This window comes from Rhinopithecus roxellana, chromosome 16 (assembly GCF_007565055.1).
Source record: "Rhinopithecus roxellana isolate Shanxi Qingling chromosome 16, ASM756505v1, whole genome shotgun sequence".
NCBI lineage: Eukaryota > Metazoa > Chordata > Mammalia > Primates > Cercopithecidae > Rhinopithecus > Rhinopithecus roxellana.
This window is the reverse complement of record NC_044564.1, coordinates 99,369,170-99,390,007: the sequence shown is the minus strand read 5'-3', so window position 1 is coordinate 99,390,007 and position 20,838 is coordinate 99,369,170. Positions and strand designations below refer to the sequence as shown.

The following is a 20,838-nucleotide window of genomic DNA, read 5'->3' as shown; positions in this document are numbered from 1 at the left end:
GCAGTTCTTATTAATCTCTTCTTGATCAATATATACAGAGCCAGTTTATCTAAGCTTCTCTGTCTCTCCAGCCACCCTTTATTTTTATTTGCCTTCTTCACTTCCGTATCTTAAAAAATTATAAATAAAACACACAGTGAGGCCAGGCACCGTGGCTCACACCTGTAATCCCAACACTTTTGGAGGCCAAGGCGGCAGATCACTTGAGGCCAGGAGTTTGAGGTCAGCCTGGCCAACATAGTGAAAAATCATGTCTTTTTTTTTGAGATGTAGTCTCGCTCTGTCACCCAGGCTGAAGTCCAGTGGCGTGATCTCGGCTCACTGCAAGTTCCGCCTCCCGGGTTCATGCCATTCTCCTGCCTCAGCCTCCTGAGTAGCTGAGACTACAGGCACCTGCCACTACTTCCGGCTAAGTTTTTTGTATTTTTAGTAGAGACGGGGTTTCACCATGTTAGCCAGGATGGTCTCGATCTCCTGATCTCATGATCCGCCCGCCTCGGCCTTCCAAAGTGCTGGGATTACAGGCGTAAGCAACCTCGCCCGGCCCCTCATTTCTACTGAAAATACAAAAAAAATTAGCCAGGAGGCAGGCAGATCACTTGAGGTCAGGAGTTTTAAGACCAGCCTGGCCAACATGGTGAAACCCTGTCTCTACTAAAAATATAAGAATTAGCTGGGCATGGTGGTGTGCGCCTGTAATTCTAGCTACTCAGGAGGCTGAGGCATAAGAATTGCTTGAACCTGGGAGGCGGAGGTTGCAGAGAGCTAAAATCGTGCCAGTGCACTTCAGCCTGGGCAACAGAGCGAGACTGTGTCTGAAACCTAAAAATAGGGTGAATTGAGTACCTCAAATATAGTTGCATCAGTCCCTTTTACAATGTGAGAAATAAATTCTTCAGCTTAAATTTTGATACATCTAATAAAGGATTTTGTTTGCTCCCTTACTTATTTTTTAAAGTCTAATCTACTTTAATTTTTGTTCATTGTTTCACAGAATATGTTGGAGAAATAGTTATGTCCCCTTTTGCTTTCATTTGTTACCATGCTATCCATTATAGAAGTGTACTTATACTTCTCTCCTTTAGTTTCCTTCCCTTTCTTTTCTGTATCTCATGGATTTTGATAATTGAGCCTGTGTTCTTACTTCTGGAGAAGCTCTTTAATGTGTATGTTCATGCTTGAACTGTTACCCCTGGTTCTGGCCAGACCAGCAACCTGCCTGGTAGTCATTCCTGATGGTTAGAGTGAAACTTATCAATGCACAAAAGAATGTCTTTGGATTCTCCCTTAGGCTGGGTCCTATCATTAAACCTCAGCTTGGCACTGTGGGTGTATTGAAGCATGCTAGAAAAGTGGAATCTGCAGTCCACTAAACATCTAACTGGCAAACTGAGCAGCCATCCTATTTTTATACATCTCCGACAAACGTACTGTCTCGGCAAGAAATGCCACATCTAAATCTTTTTGATTTTTATTGAGAATTTTGAATGGGTAATTATTTATTCATTCTCTCATTTTAAGAATTGGGGGTCTCACTGTGTTGCCCAGGCTGGCCTCAAACTCTGGATTCAAGTGCCTCAAGCTCCTGAGGAACTAGGACTACAGGCACATGCCACCATACCCAGCTTCATTCTCTCATTCTTTTTCTATTATTTATGCTTTGCTAAAATCCTTTCATTTGTTTTTCTTATCTTTGTTTTATTTCATTCCGCACTAGAAGAATCATCATTCTAAATAGGATGACCTCCCTGGAAGTATTCTTCTTTCACAATTATTCTGTCAACATCCAGTTTATCCTTTAAGACACAGCAAAAGGGCAGTCTTTTCATAGAGGAGATGGAGGGTTTGTGGAGACCATCTAGTCCGTACCTCAGTTCTTTATGAACTTGCTGATCCATGTGCCATGAGACCACATGATAAATGAAATACCTTAGAGTAAGATCCTTGTAATATTCCTGTAACTAAAACTGCATGGATAGATATGAAGATGGTGTCATCAGAAGTGTGCTTTGTTAGGAATAATGTCATATTAAGATCCAAGTATCTTTAATTTTATTATTTTAAAATGGTATTGGTATTTTATTCTTTACATAATTCGTTATTACCCTTACTAGTTGAATTATTTAACAAGTATTTCTTTCATAACTCCTGTGCGGCTAATAATTCTATGCTGAGTGCTAGGAGGACTACATGAATCCTCTCCTCAAGAAGTTTGAAGTCTCATTGGCAAATGAGGCTTCTTATGCATGAAGTTAAATAATAATGCAAAACAACAATGTAGCTTATTTATATCAGTTATTTACATGTACCTGATGTTTTATGTAACTTCTGTTATTGGTTTCTTAAGTAATGATTCCCAAATGCAATGGATGTATAAAAATCAGAAACGCATCCAAAAGTGCATGTTATAATAACATTCCTTATACATTTCTAGGCCTTACCTATGGAATTCTTGATTTAATAGATGGGGCTTGCCGCCCACAAAGTTACGGTTTTCAGAAGTTCCCTGGGTGATTCTGATGAGTAATCTGCTCAGTATATAGTATGTTAGCCACTAAGTTTATTTCTTTTTTTCTTTTTTGGTTTTTGTTTTTGTTTTTGAGACAGAGTCTCCTTTCGTCAGGCTGGATGGAGTGCAGTAGCACAGTCTTGGCTCACTGTGACCTCCACCTCTGGGGTTCACGCAGTTCTTGTGCCTCAGCTTCCCTAGTGGCTGGGATTACAGGCATGTGCCACCATGCTTGGCTAAGTTTTTTTAAAACAAATTTAGTAGAGACAGGGTTTTGCCATGTTGGCCAGGCTGATCTTGAATTTCTGGCCTCTTGTGATCCGCCTGCCTCGGCCTCCCAAAGTGTTGGGATTGCAGGTGTGAGCCACTGTGCCCGGCCTATTTCATCTTCATTCAAAGCCAGCAAATCAGCTGTTAATATGTCTCTTTTACAGGTGAGAAAACTGGTGCTCAGAGGCCAAATAACTTTCCCAAGTTACTTACAAGTAGTAAATGGTAAAGCTGGAATTCACCTCCTGGACTGTTTGACCCCAAAGACTTTAGTCTTTCTACTCTGCTCTGCTCCCTCCCATACTATTGGCAGAAAGGAGCTGCTTCTGAAGTTTTGGGTACTGAGGAGTCTTTGGTGTTCTCTTGTTCCTTTTTTTTTTTTTTATAGAGTGAATCTTGCTCTGTTGCCCAGCCTGGAGTGCGGTGGCACGATCTCTGCTCACTGCAACCTCCGCCTCCCAGGTTCAAACAATTCTCCTGCCTCAGCCTCCCAAGTAGCTGGGATTACAGGTGCCTGCCACCATGCCTGACTAATTTTTGTATTTTTAGTAGAGACGGGGTTTCACCATGTTGGCCAGGCTGGTCTCGAACTCCTTACCTCAGGTGATCCACCTGCCATGGCTTCCCAAAGTGCTGGGATTACAGGTGTGAGCCACCGTGCCTGGCTCTTATTCCTTTCCTTCTCTGTGAGCTATGGCCAGAGTTTGGGGAAGTTGCTGAACCCTCTATGTTTGGGGAAAAAAAAATTCAGGTACAGTGGCTCGTGCCTGTAATCCTAGCACTTTCAGAGGCCGAGGCAGGGGGATCACTTGAGCCCAAGAGTTCGAGGCCATCCCTAGCAACATAGCGAGATCCCATCTACACACACACACACACACACACACACACACACACCCAATTAGCTGGGCCTGGTGGTGTGCTCCTGTAGTCCCAGCTACTCAGGAGGTTGAGATGGGAGGATCACTTGAGCCCAGGAGGTCAACGCTGCAGTGAGCCATGGGGGTACCACAGCACTCCAGCCTGGGCAACAGAGGGCGACCCCGTCTCAAAAAGCAAAATAAGAAATTGTGTAGAAAAAAATTTAAAAATGAAAGTAAGTTACCAGTAATCTCACATTCAGAGGCAACTGCTCTTGTTACCCTTTTGATGTGTTTATTTTAGATTTCATTCATACATGTGAGTGTATATATTTTAAACAATATTCAATGTTTAATATAAAAAATATATATGTATATATTTTGACACAGGGTCTCGCTCTGTCACCCACGCTGGAGTGCAGTTGCACGATCATGACTCACTGCAGCCTTGACTTCCTGGGCCCAAGCAATCCTCCTGCCTCAGTCTCCCGAGTAACTATGCCACACAGGTGCATGCTACCTTGCCTGGCCAATTTTTACAATGTTTTGTAGATGCGGGGTCTCCCTGTGTTGCCAAGGCTGGTTTTAAACTCCTTGACTCAAGCAATCCTCCTGCCTTGGCCTCCCAAAGTGCTGGGATTACAGGTGTGAGCCACCATGCCCAACCTCAAATCATATTTCATATGAGCTTTTTTGTATTTTTTGTGTATACAAGTAGTTCATAAAGATAAAATGTTGTGGTTATCTCCATGTAGATCCATACTTTTACATTTCTTATTAACGTTATTTCCACATATTTTGTGTTACCATTGTATTTTTATTTTGTTTTTTTTTTGAGATAGAGTCTCGCTCTGTCGCCAAGGCTGGATTGCAGTGGCACGACCTCAGCTCACTGTAACCTCCACGTCCTGGGTTTGAGCTATTCTCATGCCTCAGCCTCCTGAATAGCTGGAAAAACATGCACACGCCACTACACCCGGCCTACCATTATAAATAGGATCTTCTTCCTCATAAGTTTGTTATTGGTCTTTTGTAAATAAATCTGTTTTTTTTAATTCTAATTTTCATTTATTTATTTTTGAGACGGAGTTTTGCTCTTGTTGCCTAGGCTGGAGTACAGTAGCGTGATCTCGGCTCACTGCAACCTCCGCCTCCAAGGTTCAAGTGATTCTCCTGCCTCAGCCCCTCAAGTAGCTGGGATTACAGATGCCCACCTACCACACCTGGCTAATTTTTGTATTTTTGGTAGAAACGGGGTTTCACCATGTTAGCCAGGCTGGTCTCGAACTCCTGACATCAGGTAATCCACCCATCTCGGCTTCCCAAAGTGCTGGGATTACAGGCATGAGCCACCGCACCTGGCCAAAATCTGTTATTTTAATGTATTTGTTTTGTATCCCGTCACTCCCTAAATCCTTATAGTTCTAACGTGTTCCATGCATAAGTTCTAATACTCATTCTCATCTTCCGAATGCTATAGTGTGTGCTTTTTCATAAAGCTGATGATAATTAAATTTCCAGGCTATTTTTTTTTTTTAGTTTTGTGTTTGTAGGCGAATCCAACTGTTTATATTGGTTAGGACTTTTCAGTTGCTAATAACAAAAAGCGACTTGAAGGAGGGCTTTCAAGAAGTATAACTCTGCCTTATGAATGGCTTGGAACCAGAAGGAAGGGCTCTCATGACTTCCCCCATCTTGTCTTGGCTTCTTTCTGCCCATATGCTCTCTCTGTCCTCCCTTCCTGTACCCTACCTCAGCAACTTCTTCTACTTCGGTCCAGAGTTATTCATTCAACAAATATTTATTATTAAAAAATAATAAATTATTCCTTCAACAAATAGTGAACAAGACAAAGTCCTTGTCTTCATGGGGCTTATATTCGATTGGGGATAAACAGTAAACGTAATATGCCAGAATGGATAAATGGCATGGAGAAGAATATAGCCAGGTAAGGGGAATAAGGAATGCTAGGCAGAGAATTTTGCTATTTTGTGTAGGGTGGCCAAGGAAGGCCTCATTAGGAAGGTACTGTTTGAGCAGAGATCTAAAGGAAGTGGAGGAGTGAGTCATGCAGATATCAGGGGATGAGTGTTCTAAGGGGAGGAAATAGCAAGTGCAAAGATTCTGAGACAGAAATGTGCCTGGTGTATTCAAAAAATAGAATAGCAAGGAAGGATACCTGTTGGTTAGAGCACAGTAAGCATGGGAAGAGTGGGATCAGAGAAGTCAGTAGTGGGGTTCCTAGTCATGGATGGTCTGGTAAGGAATTGTATTTTTTCTCTCAGGTGAATTGATCAGCGTAGTGATGTGATATGTGACTTCTTTTCCCCCAGTTTAAATTTCCTTTAAAAAAAAAACTTTATTGTAGAAAATTTCAGACATAAACAGAAGTAAAAAGAATGGTTTAGTGAACTCCCTTCACTCATCTGCCAGTTTCAACAATGATCAGTACATGGCTGGTCCTGTTTGATGTATACGTTTTACTACCGGCCCTCCCAGATGATTTTTAAGCAAATTCCAGCTACTATATAATTTCATACCTAAATACTTTGTATTTTTAACACATAATAAAACTGTGGCACTACTACTCTCCAAAAAATTAATATTATTTTAATATTATTTATATCATTTAAAATCACATTATGTTTATTATAATGAAATATAATAATTACATTGAAAAACATTTAAAATAATTTCTTTATAATATTATAAAGAAATTTTTTTTTTTTTTTTTTGAGATGGAGTCTCGCTCTGTTGCCCAGGCTGGAGTGCAGTGGTGTGATCTTGGCTCATTGCAAGCTCTGCCTCCTGGGTTCACGCCATTCTCCTGCCTCAGCCTCCTGAGTAGCCGGGACTGCAGGCGCCCGCCACCACGCCCAGCTGATTTTTTGTATTTTTGTTAGAGACAGGGTTTCACTGTGTTAGCCAGGATGGTCTCGATCTCCTGACCTCGTGATCCGCCCACCTCGGCCTCCCAAAGTGCTGGGATTACAGGCGTGAGCCACCATGCCCGGTCAGAAAAAAAATGTTTGTTTTGAAGCAGGGTCTTGCACTTTGACCGGGGCTAGAATGCAGTGGCATGAACATGGCTCACTACAACCTCAACCTCCTGGGCTCAAGCGTTTCTTCCTCCTCAGCCTCACAAGCAGCTGGGACTACAGGCACAAGTCACCATTCCTGGCTAAGTTTTGCATTTTTTGTAGAGATGGGATTTGGCTGGTTTTGAACTCCTGGGCTCAAGTGATATGCCCATCTTGGCCTCCCAAAGTGCTGGAATTATAGTTGTGAGCCACAGTGCCTGGCCAAGAAATAATTATTTAATATTATTAAATATCCAATTATTGTTCATTATTTCTCAAATCATCTCAAATTTTTCTTTTTCCCCTATTGGTTTGTTCACGTTTGGATCTAAGATCCATCTACTACTTTGGCTAATGTCTCATTTTTTAATCTATAGCTTCTCTTTCACTTTTTTTCTTATAATTTATTTGTTGAAGAAATTGGGTCATTTGCTGAGTAACAAAGTTATTTAAAATAATTCCCCTCTTTGTGGTTAATCTGCCAAGTCATTATTATACTTAGGTTCATTTATTTCATTTTGCCTTTGTTTTTAGAGGTTACACTTTTAATTTTCTTTTATAATTATTTAAAATGGCTTCAAAGTCAAAAACATAAAGCAAGATAAAGTCAGAGAAATCTAGCTTCACGTTCTATTCCCTTCACTCTTTTATAGTCATTTTTAAAACGGTTTTTTGTCTCTTTAAAACTATATATAAGCATATTTATGTTTATATCCCCCTTTTTTAGATTAAAGATAACATACTATACATACTGTTTTGTACAATCTGTAATTTTTTTCATTTAGTAATATATTCTGAGGATTTTTCTGGAGCAATATATAGAGATAAGCTTCATTCCATTTTACAGCTGCATACTACTCTATGATACAGATGTACCAGTGCCAACCCATGCCCCCATCAGGGACGTTTGATTGTTTTCAGGCTTTTGCAAATGGCACTGCAGGGAATAGTTTTATGCATATTTTTTAAGATTGTGTTTTACTAATGTATCTAAGTGGTATTGTTGGGTCAGAGGGTAAATGAAGATATGATTTTCCTTGATCTTCTGAATTCCCTTTCATAGGACTTTTGCTGTTACCCACCAGTAACATATAGAGTGTCTATGTCCTCAGAGCCTCAGACTTTTAGATTTTTGCCAATCTGGTGAAATGTAGTTTTAATTTGCATGTCTCTTATGAATGTGGTTGAGAATCTTTCCATTTAATAGCTGTTTACATTTCTTTTTCTGTGAACATTTCATATTTTTTGTCTTATTTTTCTATCTGTGTTGTTCAGTGTCTACTTTTAGAATATTTATATATTAGGAATATTGACCTTTATTCTTTCCTAATTTATCATTTGTCTTTTTACTTTTTTCCCATACAAAAGTATTTTCTTTTTATGTGGTCAGATTTATCAAGTTTTCTCCTCATTCTGAAGTTTGTAACTTGTATTTTAAAAGACTCATATTGGCGGCTATGTCAGGAAGAAACAAGCGTCGGGATGGAGGAGGCAAGGGCAGAAACAGTAAAGTGGGTTTGAAGGTGATGATGATAATACAGTGGTGCTAGCGGTTGCCACTGGTTCTGAATAGCTTTTGAAGTATTGGTTGATGGGTAGGATGTAGGATGTGAGAAATCAGGATGACTCCCAAGTTTTTGGCCTATCAGAACTGAATTGCCATTAACTGAGGAGATTGTGGGAGTGGGAGCTTTGGGGAAAGATCAAGAGTTTGGTTACGGATAGGTAACACTTGAGGTGCCTGGTGGGCATCCAAGTGAAAGTGTCCAGTAGAAAGTTGGATGTCTATAATTTCAGGGAGTGTTTAGGGTTAAAAATAACCATTGAGAGTTGGTAGCATATACAGGATATTTACTTGGGGTTTCCCTTTTTCTTTATTTACTTTTTTTGAGATATGCTTTACATATAGTGAAATGTACAGCTATTAAATGTACAGCTCAATGACTTTTGACGGACATATACATTTATATAACTAGCATCCCAGACAAGTATAGAGCAATTCTGTCACCCCCAAGAAGTTCCCTGGTGCTCCTTTTTAGTCATTCTACTCCCCAGAGGCAAGTATTGTTCTGATTTATGTCACCACAATTTAGTTTTGCCCCTTATAGATGGTATTTAAAAGGATATGACTGGGTGAGATCACCAGTGGTGTGAATGTAGATTGAGAAGAGGTCCAAGTGCTGTGCCTTGGGAAATACCAGTGATTCAAGGGGGAAATGAGATGAATCAGCAGAGGGACCAAGAAGGAGTAGCCTGAGAGACAGTGTAAAAGCCAGATAGAGTGGAGTCCTGGGGAGCAAGTGAAAAAAATGTTAAAACAGGAGGGAGTGAAGAACCGTGTCAAATGCTGCCAAGACATCTTGTAAGATGAGGATTAAAAATTGACCAACAGATTTAGCAACAAAGGGATCATTGGTAACTTCGATGAAAGCTGCTTTGGTGGAGTAGTGTAACCTGAATATGCCTGCTTGGAGTGGATTTGATTGAATGGAAGTGGAGGTCCTGGACAAAAAGAATATAGAAGACATTTTAAGAAGGAAAAAAATATGGTAGTAACCAGAAGGGAGGGAGTATGGGATAGAGAGCAGATTTTTTTTTTTTTTTTTTAATGAGCAGTGTTTCAGTACTGTGTGCCAATGTGACTAATTCAGTAAGAGAAAAAGTGACAATGGAAGAGAGAGAAGAGAATTACTGGAGAGCTGTTCATGAGTTGGCAAGAGGGATGGGATCTAGTGCACAAGGAAGGGCTGGCCTAAGGTAAGGGCAGAGGGAGTTCATCCATGGTAACAGGAGGACAGGCAGATAGAAGAGCAGATGAGAGCATGCAAAAGTTCTCTTTGGTTGTTTCTATTCTCCAAGCCTCGACAAAGGAGGAAGAGGGGAGGAGACGTTAGGTTGAGGAGAGAGGTCTGAGTGTGAATATCTGAGAATGAAAGGGTTAATCATAGCATCACCTTGCACCTAACCCTATTGGTAACAGCTGTGTGAAGTCTATACATTACTTAAGCTTGGGATTCCTCAGTTTCTTCATGGAGCTAGTAGTAACATCTCTCTTAGCATCTCTGAAGACTGTGACTGTGCCAGGTGAGGAAAATACCTAGTATTGATCCTGGCTCATAACAGATGCTTAATAAAGGATCATTTCTTTCCCAATTATAACCATGAAACTGGTCATAGATTACAGGTAGAAAAGTACTTCCCATATTTAAAATATTACTTTTAATCAAATTATAGTCTAATTCCTCTTCAAATCTGTGTTTAATATATTGATTATGTCGAACTCCTGTGCTCAAGTGATCCTCCCACCTTGCCTTTCTAAAGTGCTGGGATTACAGGTTGGAGCCATGGTGCCCAGCTGCAGTTACATTTTTTTTGGAAGTTCTAAGTGACTGTTACAGAGTTCTGTTCTCTCTCTTGGTTTAATTTGACAATGCTAAAGTGGAATGGGGTTGAACATGTTTATTGCAGATTTTAAAGTCTCAGATTGAATTATTTAAAAACTTTAAGTGTGGACATTTCCTGATAGTCACTTACCATCTAGCTACCACCACCTTGTTTATATTCCAATTGATTTAGAGAATTAAATGATCTTTGAAAAGATACGAAACTTGTCTTGGTTCACTAATGAATAAGAACTGAAGATTCAGATTTAATAATAATTTAATCTGAATTATTTCAGTCATTCATTCATGCAACAAAATTTATTGAGTTAGTCTTACCTTGTTCATTAGTGCCCTAATGTATAAGAACCTTGGTCAGGTGCAAATTCTAGTTCTGTTACTTATTAGCTGTGTGGTCCAGGGCTAATCAGAATATTCTAAGCTTGTTTCCACATTGACAAATCTGAGATAATGCTAGTATCTACCTCAGAGGCTTGTTATGAGGATTAAATGAGATATATTGACTTGCTAAATAAATGTTAGCTACTGTTACTACACTTGATCTTAGCCAAAAGGCCAAGAAGCAATAAATGTTAGCTACTGGTACTATAAATATCTTTTCTCTTTGTTCTCCTCTTCATCTTTGGCATCAAGAGTTTGTGCAAGGTGCAACTGAAGAGTGTTAGAGGATTAATATGTAGATCTTGACCTTGAAGAACTAGAATTCCAAAATCACATAATATTAGAGGCAGGAGAGATCTTTGAGATTATCTAGTTTGACAAGCCCAGAGAGATTTAGAGAAGTGTTCACTATCACATAGCTTGCTGTTAGCAAAGCCGGGCCAAAGCTTAGGTCTCCTGGCTGTGAGTGCTCTTCTTATAAAATGGCTCCATTGTTGCTTTGTCTGATTCTCCCCTCTCCCTTAACCCCTTCTCTTTCCAAATTGACTGTCCTGGCCTGCACGTTTTTCTGGGCTCTGCCTTTTCAGTGCACAGTATATTGTGGGGCTTTCTGCATACATCTGACCTGAACATGCCTCTGGATGCTTTTTCCTTCAGGTTCTAAGGAAGACTTTTTAGGGAAGGTGGACAAGTTGTCTCTGTGTAATCACAGGATGTTTTTCTTCCTCTTGTGTCACAGCCCAGGAGTTAAAGTCACTGTTTGAAAAAAAGTCTCTCAAAGAGAAGCCTCCAATTTCTGGAAAGCAGTCAATATTATCTGTACGCCTAGAACAGTGCCCTCTGCAGCTGAATAACCCGTTTAACGAGTATTCCAAATTTGATGGCAAGGTAAGTAAAAATGAGACTTTGTCTCTTTAAGTAAAACTGTAATTGAGTGGAGTTGTTGTTGGTATTATTATTAGATTTAGGGTTTCAGAAGTGCTTCATAGAATGTCAGTTGACAGTTATAGAATGTCACTCCACATTTTCTAAGACTGTTGATGTAAAGGTATGAATTTGGGTTCGGTGTTGTTTCCACAGTAATATATTTGGGAGGATTAAAACAAAAACAGTCCTGTGCTCTCTCATTCTCTGTTTCTCTGTGTATAGATATCTCAGGAGTGTTGTATTTTAATCCTCCCAAATGTATATATACATATATATGTATATATGTATAGTATATATCTGTTTATATATAGGTGTGTATATGTATTTATATGTATATGATAGAGAGAAAGAGGAGGGGGAGGAAGGGAGAAATATATATGTGTATATTTTTAATCTGTTTTATCTCCTAAGTATACTTGAGAAGTTGGATTAGTTAGACTGTGATTAATCAAGGTCTAATTGTGTTGGGAAAGCCTTGAAAGTGGTTCTGGGAGGCAATTTGCATTGTCTTGATTGATTCTTTATTATAATTGTAGAAATTGTTGAGATCTGAGCTTCATTTCAGAATCCTAGGCTATTGCTTGCATTTCAGTATTTCACTGTAGTGGGATCTTGACACTTGCTATGGAGGCTAACTTTATTTTTTGCCTGTTTGTGCTAACAGTTTGCTGTTATAAAATTAAAGTGTGTTTGTTTTCCTTTTAGAAACATGGCTACTGTTTCAGGTGGATCCTAGTTTCATGTGCAGCACCCCTTCCCCAAACCCCTGCCTTCTTGTGTCTCTGTGCTGACCTGAGCAGGGCCTTGTTCAGAAGACAGTAGCGGTTGATTTTTGTATTTATTGCCGTGATGTTTCCTGTCTGGCAGTGTTGTGGAGTGCTGAGTGATAGCTTTTTGCCTGGAGGTGTCATGTATAATCTGTCTTATTTCAATGCCATTGCAGTTAATAAACATATAGCTTTTTGCTTATGCTTGAATTTTATTTATTTATTTATTTATTTTTTCATGAGCTGGTTCTGTCAGTTGTCCTCTTTGAGCAGAGATGTTTTCTCTTCGAAAGACTTCTACTTCCTACAATTCAGCAGGTTTCCATAGGTTTAAGTAAGCAGGTATGGCCATTAGCACATGAGGTTATTGATGTTTCTGGGAGAGAAGAGCAAAAACTAGAAACAAAATGCATAAATAATATAAAGATCCTAATATACTCAGGAAGTTTCCTCCAAAAAACACCTCACAGCACTTTTAGTAAGTTATAGACTGTATTGATGTAAAGCTTCTCTTTCTCCTGTTTTGTGGAATGTAGCACAGAGAAAGGAGTTCCCCCAGGGGACAGGAATGTCAGCCTCTGGAAAATGGCGAGTTGGACTATATAGGATTTTTTTAAAAATACTACAATGGATTCATTTAGACATGTGAGAAGTTATTGTTGGGATTAGGGTAAGCAGTTGGAATTTATTTGCTTCCATTGCGTGATACCATCTCATTGTTTGAGGATGTAATTTCTGGAATAGTTAATGTGCGATAATGTGTTTATATATAAAAAAAAGCATAGATCTTTTAAAATACTCTAGAATTCTCTTTATACCATAGACTTTATTGTTAATTACTTAGGTTTGGATTTGTCACAAGGTTGTGAACTCTGCTTGGTGTGTATATATCTAACTTCTGAAGTACCAGCAGGAAAATAAAAAGTAAACCATTTCCTTAGTCACAAAGGAATTATTCTCGCTAGATGTGTGTTTACACTGAAGACTCTCAGTGCTTTTGTCATAGCAAGTCCATTTGTAATCCACAAAGGATATGAGTGCAGAGCAATCACCATTATGCATTGATTAAGAAAGATTTAGATATTGATAAGTCTATCTTATGTGATGCTATTGTATTATTATCTTACATATTACAATTGCTAAAATACAATTAAACCCTTGTTCTCATCTATTATTTAATATTGATGCATTTGGCAGATATGTAATGAAAATGGCTAATATTTGAAGGATATTGTACTGTACATATTAAATTAGTCTTTCTTTATCTTTGTGAAATGCATCAATATGATATACAATGACATCTCAATGATTAATAGAGAATTATACTTGAGTCAAGCCTTTTTGTAACCTAGAAATTAAAATGACTATTCAAATAACACCTCAAAATGATCAAATTAGCATTTTGTGATTGCATAATAATGGGATTGTAGTAGTTATAACAGCACCATGGCTGCCTCTAGAGTTAAGATCATGTCAACCCCTTGATAATAAAGCCTTTTCCGTGAGAGTCGACTCTAATAATTTCCAGATTGATTCTTCCCATAAATCATCTGACATTCGGCACTAAATTTTTGTTACTGTTGTAACTTAAAATTATTTTATTTTTATTCGGCTCATATTTAAGAAATGAAATGAGTGTCTTGTTTTAATGATTCACTGTCTTATCATTGGAACGCCATACTTTTTGCCTCAAATATAAGGGTTTGCTACGTATTTTGATACTCCTATTTTTTTTTTTCACATGGGTTTGTTAAAGCCTCTAAAATATGTACAGTTTTTCCCCCCTACAAATATTCACAATGCTTTTCTTGGGAATAACTCTTGCCTTATTTACATAATTAACTGAGTTGCTTAGGTCTCTTGGGCAAATAGTAGATAATTGGGGAGAGAAGGGGACAGGGAAGAGTTTGGGGTCTAATTAAATATGCTAAAAAACTATTTAATTATGTATTTCCTCAAGAGACTAACTGCTGTGAAATCCTTCTTAAGATTAGTGTTAGATTTGAAGAAAAGATTTTGCTTTTGCAATGGCTTTGCTATTACATTTTAGTCAAGCAGGCACATCTAGTGTTCTTAACAGTTTGTGCCAACTGGATTGTTGGTTTTAATAATTCTAAGGGTGAGCTTCACTTAACTATTGTGCTAAATTAAAGTGAATATTTCCAAGTAATTTTTGGTTCCTGTAGCTGGTTAATAATTTTATAAAAAGCTTTTTTAGATTGTGGTTAGCTAATTTTTAAGGCATGAAATTGAGAGGGAAAGGTTGTACTTAGGCATGTGTGCCTTGTAATTTTGACAATTTTGGGGGTCAGGTGTATCATGTTGATACTATTTCTTTAGCATGTTGGTGATGCTGTCTGTGATCTCTTTTAGAGTCTGCATTATCAATAACTGTTTACTGATCATTTGAAAAAAGTTCAAGGTTGATTGCCAAGCAGTTTTAGGGCATGCTTTGGTCAGACGGGCAAAACCAGCCTCAAGCATCTGCCTGAATTCTTAAGCATTGTTGAGAATGGAACCCCTGAATAGCCTCATTAACAACACAAAACCTCTATTCTAGAGGTTGAGACAATTGGAAAACTTCTTGTACCAGTCCTGATTTCACTGGATGTGGGAGCTGTTGGTTGTGACAAGAGGTTGCTTTGAGGTGATCGGGGAGTGGGCTTTGCTGAGAGGCAGTAGACATTCAGCACTGATTTAAGTGCCTCAAAATATGTGGTTTTTCTGCCCTGTTTCTCCACCTGTTTCAGATTAGGTTATGTTTTAAGAAGGAAATCTAACCCTATCCATTTTATGCCGTATCACTTTCTTGAGACTCTTTTGCTAGCACATTATCACTATTCTGGTCAAATTACATTTGCAGATATTATCCTTAGTAGACCATCAGAAGTTCAAGTACCCATTTCCTGTCAATACAGTTACTAATAAAAAAGGAAGGGGGGGGACTGATTAGCAAGTTATGTCATCTCAGTCAGTTTTTTTCACCTCTGAAAGGAGATGAGTGTGAGTTCCTCACAAGGCTCCTGAGACCATCAAATAGGATAATGCTAGGATGAAGCATCTAGCACAGTGAGAGGCAGCATCATTTAGTAAAGCGACCTATTCTGTAGTAAAGCCTCAGTTGGAATCCCCATGGCTCCACGTATGATGTGACCTCAGGCTAGCTACTTAACCTCATGAAGCATGGAGTTCAGGATATACTACCCCAAAATGTGGCACCTTGGAATATTGAGTATCATAATCTGAAGGAACTTGAGAAATGGCAGGAAGAACTCTGATCTTCCCCTGCCCATCTCCTCTAAGCAGGTCACAAGGCCCTCATGTGAGATGTGTTCTCTCTCTGCCTGGAGGAAAGGCGCATCCTCATCTCTGAAGACCAATCTTAAAGAACAGGCTTTGCTAAATTTCCCCGCAGTTTACAACACTTACTTCCTACCTTCATCCTGTTATATTTTCCACATGACTGTCCACTTTTCGTCAAACTTAATGTAAAAACTCTCAGATTTAACCAACGGTTTCTTGGGTCTTTTCTTATGAAGGCTCTATGCCATGTAAAATTTAGGTTAAATAAATCTGTGTGCTTGTCTTTTGTTACTCTGTTTCTTGTTACAGGGGCCTCAGCCAAGCATTTACAAGGGTAGAAGGAAAAAATGTTTCTTCTCTACAAGTTCCAGTCCTGATAGGTGAAAGAAATGATGACTGTGTATCTTCCTCAGGAGGATGAAATGAGCAGGATGTGTAGTACATAGGAAACAAATATTCCACTTCTGCTGCTTTCTCTTTGTAAAGGGGTGACACGGCACTGACGATGGGACAGTGGTGATGTCTCTCTCACGTACTTCATTATGAGGTTGTCAGTACTGAGTGAGAGGGAATGTGTTTGTAAAAGCTGGGATTTTAGAATAGTGTCTTAAAGAAGAAGTACAGCAGAGTGGGGGTGAAAACGGTCTGCACATTGAAGTTCAGGGAATCCAGTGGGGTTCTCGTCCTTCACTAGGAAGATTGAGACAAGTAATTACTTCCTTTGGGTGGATGGGGGAATGGCTTTTTTTTTTTTTAAACCTTGGGTGAGAAAATGGTTCAATATTGGTGATTGCTTGGCAGTTTCTAAAATGTTAAATATCCTACTTTTTGGGCCTAGCTAAATACTATTTTCTAAATATAAGGGGAATCTTTGACTTGACAAGTGCTTGAAAGAACAAACCAGTTCTGGTTCATATAGACAGCTGTGACTTTGATTGTGTTAACTTGTTAGAAAGTAACCATTTCTCAGTTAGAAACTGTTTTAACAGGGAAGCTGCAGAGAGCATGGGGGAGGGGATAATTCATGAGTGCTAATTGCTTGGCTGTTAATTTTCATAAGTGTTGATAGAAGCAGTTCCTTAAATTAAACTTTGTTTAAAATGTATCAGGGGAAATATTCCACAATGTCGAGCCTGAAGTGAAAATTAATATGAATGCTGTGGCAATTAACACATACTGGTTAATAGCTTTTAGCAGCATTTTGGGATGATAGTCCTTAAATACATTTTTGCATGCTGCTCTTGTTTCAGCATTGTTCCAGTCTATGTCTGGATAATTATGAACAAATGTTTTTTACAATCATTGGCATTAAATAGCTCTCTTCAAAGAAAGTCACTTAAAACTTTTCAGAAAAGCATGAAGCCACCAAGAAATGTTGAAAACTCAGAAAAGGTCAGCGAATTGAAATCATGTAAAAAGAAAAATTACCCTTAGCGGAAAAGGCAACCCATCTGAACTTGGAAAATGTGCTATTCTTGTGGGAATGGTCCCTTCTAATATGTTAAACTACATTTGCTTCTGGATCTCTTTCCAAAAATAAAAAATAATAAAAATAATGTAGCCTGGGCTTTTTAGTGTTGGGTATGTTTCTAGAAAGCAGCTTTTACTTAATGCTGCCTGAGCTGAGGCAGTGGCCTTGAGCCTAAGGGTCTTCTGGCCTTACTTCCTTCTCCTTTACCCCCACCCCCCTACTCAGCTGGTGGGGGTGCGGGGGTAACCATGAATGAAGAAAGAAGTTGGCTGCATAATACTGAAAGTCCACCACTGCTCCTTTCAGTAAGAGTTCTCCAGGGCTTTGCTTGCTTAGTGCCCAGTAAGAGACAAATCCAGAGTGACTGTATTTTGAATTAGGAGCTATTTGTCTTACTTGTTCAGTGGCTTCATGTACATGCTTTTGTTTTGTTTTGTTTTGTTTTGAGACAGAGTCTCTTTCTGTTGCCCAGGCTGGAGTGCAGTGGCACCATCTCAGTTCACTGCAGCCCCTGCTTCCCAGGTTCAAGTGATTCTCCTGCCTCAGCCTCCCGAGTAGCTGGGATTACAGGCACCAGCCAACACATCCGGCTAGTTTTTGAATTTTTAACAGAGATGGGGTTTCACCATATTGGCCAGTCTGGTCTCAAACTCCTGACCTCAGGTGATCTGCCCGCCTTGGCCTCCCAAAGTGCTGGGATTACAGGTGTGAGCCACTGCACTCAACCTACATACTTCTTTAAAGAAGTCTCAACATGATTTTAGCAGTTATTCTCTTGGCTACTTATCTCTGTGACTGTATTTTGCTAGTCTTCCTTTCATAGATCAGTTTTTGTTAGTCTATTTCTAAAAGGAGATGGAGACTAGATATTCACTACCTTTTACATATTCCCGTATATGGTATAGAAGGATTGCTGGGCATAGTGGCTCATGCCTGTAACCCCAGGATGTTGGGAGGCTGAGGCGGAAGAATCACTTGAGCCTAGGAGGTTGAGACTGCAGTGAGCTGTGATTGCACCACTGCACTCCAGCCTAGGTGACAGAGCAAGATGGTGTCTGAAAAAGAAGGATCAACTTCATTAAAGACATCTCTTTGTGAGATTATTTCCCCCTTACCATTATATTAACTCTCTCCTGTTGCTTCATGTTATACTGAAAATCCCAAGGGAAGACATTGGGATTTTTGTCTTGATGGTCAGTTCATAATGAGTTAAACAGGAATCACAACAAAATTTTTCGGCATTTTACTCTGAAGTTAAATCCTCTATGCTGAGTTCTTAAAACTAACTTCTTCCACTCTGAGCTCTCTGTCTAGGCCTCATTTCTGCAGTTAGCTGTGAACCTTGCCAGTCTGTGGTGGCTTCCTTTGTTGTGGAGCCATCTTCTGAAAATTCCATGAGGTAGAATTCACCATTGGTTTAAGGCTTTTCAAAGGAAGGCAGACTCTTGCCATGGAAAGAACATGTTTGTCAGGCTTGGGTTAAAATCTTTTGATCTGAGAGCTAAAGGATGAGTAAGAACTAGTTAAGAACAGGGGGAGGAAAAAGGAGGAACAGAAGGTCTGAGGCAAGTGGAATTTGGCACTTTTGAGGAACCAAAAGAAAGTTATGTGACAGGAGCCCTAGGGTGAAGTAGATGGTGGTGAAAGGTGAAGCTCTGGGGGAAGACCAGGTATGACTGGTAGAGGTGTTCTCTTTAACCCAATGGCACGGGGAAGCCTTGAACAAGGATTTCAATGGGGAGGTGGGGTAATCAAATCTGTTTTGAAAAGACCCCTGGGGCTGTGCTGCCGAGTATATCCCTGAGAAGGATTTGTGAGGATAAAGTAATCAAGACATTTTTTGCAGTGCTCTGGGTGAGAGAGTGATAACCTGAGCTTGCTTGTTAGGATGAAGATGGAGTGAATGAATTTAAGAGATGTTTAGTGATAGGCAAAAGTGGTTGGATTTGATGATGTATGTAGGGAACAGGGTTAGAGAGGGGTTTGAAGGATGATTTTCTGGTCTGTGTCTGGCTTGTGGAGCTGGATGGATAATGAAACCATCCCTGAATTAGGAAGCACTGAAAGAGGGCCAAAGATGAGGTGGACATTCCCATTGGCAGCTGTTTTGGACTTGCTGACCACAAATCATAGTCTGTTACCATGTCCTTGAAGACACTGTACATGTTTTTGGGAGGTGGGATATACCCTACTTGTCTGGTTTGTGTTTGGGGAATCTGAGGCAGTGCTGAGGTGAGAGTGGAGCAAGAAGCCTCTTCTTCGTTCTTGCTTGTCAGCCAGCCTTGGAACTGGCTAAGGAATTGCCTTTAGACGTTAGTCACCTTCCAGATACTTCCTCTCCCATCAGTCACTTCCTCTCAGATGACAGGGATGTGTGCTTAGATGCCCAGCCCAACTCACCAGGCCATTTAGAGGAGAAAATGACAGGGTGATTTTATTCTTTTATTTTCAAGAGAGTAATTTTAAAGAGGCAGATGTCAGGTGTCATTTAAGACATGTTGATTGTAATTCTTGGAGGTTAGGGGACTAAGAAGTAAACAACATGGACGTATTTTTGTTACAATGAGATTACTGTTATCGTACTACCTTCTCACTACCTGATCAATTACCAGGTTAGTAGAGGGAATCTGGTTGGAATGAATATCAAGCACTGAGGTCTAGCCCAGGAGACAATCCTTGTAGGCATGGAGGGGACTAGGGATGGTGTGATTTTACATTCAACCTTCTCATCATGGGGTACTTTGCTCTGCATGATTTGCCGTGGAGAGATTGTCTTCTCCCTCAAAGAATGAGGCCCTGATTTTACTATCTTGAAGACCTCTATCCAGAGAAATCAAATGACAGCCTAGGGTCACCTAGCTGGGCATGGAATCCAGGTGTTCTAATTCTCAGAGATTTTTATTTTCTTCTTTTCTTTCTTTTTTTTTTTTTTTTTTTTGGAGATGGAGTCTCACTCTGTCGCCCAGGCTGGAGTGCAGTGGTGCAATCTTGACTGACTGCAGCCTCTGCCTCCCGGGTTTAAGCGATTCTCCTGCCTCAGCCTCCCAAGTAGCTGGGATTACAGGTGTGCACCACCATGCCCGGCTAATTTTTGTATTTTTAGTAGAGGCGGGGTTTCACCATGTTGGTCAGGCTGGTTTCCAACTCCTGACCAGGTAATCAGCCCGCCTTGGCCTCCCAAAGTGCTGGGATTACAGGTGTGAACCACTGTGCCGGGCCGAGATTTTTTATTTTCATTAATGACATTCATACTCACAAAATGGAAACTTGATTTCCAGGACTACTAGGCCATGTGGTAGAAGGAACACTGACAGAGAATCAGAAGACTTGAGTGTTAGTCCTGGCCATGCAGTTCTTTCTCTCTGATGTAGAACAAGTCATCTCTCATCTCTGAGCCTTGATTTCTGCATGTTTAGAACCAGGAACGTGGCTTAGATAACCTCTTGGATTCTTTTTGGCTTTAAGATTCCAGAGTTTTGTGATTAAGGAGGTGATTGACATCAGTGAGATGTAGGGAGGTACAGATGGGAAAACTACAACTTTTGAAGGGTTAATCTTTTGTATATACATTGGAACTTCCCTCTTAATTATCCTAACAGAACAGTGATCTAGGGAGTGTTAGCTCCAGGTGAGGGAACAGGCTGAGAGAGAGAAAGTGACATGCTCCAGGATTCCCCATTAGTGTGTGGCAGAGCTGGTATTCAGCTCCTTTTTCTCCTGTTCCAGTACCACAGCTCTTTTTCCTAGACTCTTGCAGTCATTGTTAGGCAAAAACAAAAACAGTTAATGTTTGAAATTTTTTAAAATTTAGAAACAAAGGTTTTCCTTTACCAGTGGACTTGAAACCTGACAGACTGGTTTAGATCTTTTTA

General features: G+C 39.7%; 1 protein-coding gene and 1 pseudogene across 1 annotated transcript in view; one reads left to right on the top strand and one right to left on the bottom strand.

Moving 5' to 3' along the window:
• MAPKAP1 (MAPK associated protein 1) overlaps window positions 1-20,838 on the top strand; it is a 279,446-nt gene that overhangs the window by 42,369 nt on the left and 216,239 nt on the right. The window contains 3 exon segments of the mRNA XM_010365871.2: window positions 11,238-11,386; window positions 16,746-16,766; window positions 16,768-16,887. Of these exon segments, the coding sequence (XP_010364173.1) occupies window positions 11,238-11,386; window positions 16,746-16,766; window positions 16,768-16,887 (290 nt within the window).
• On the bottom strand, window positions 10,507-10,684 carry LOC115894123 (annotated as a pseudogene).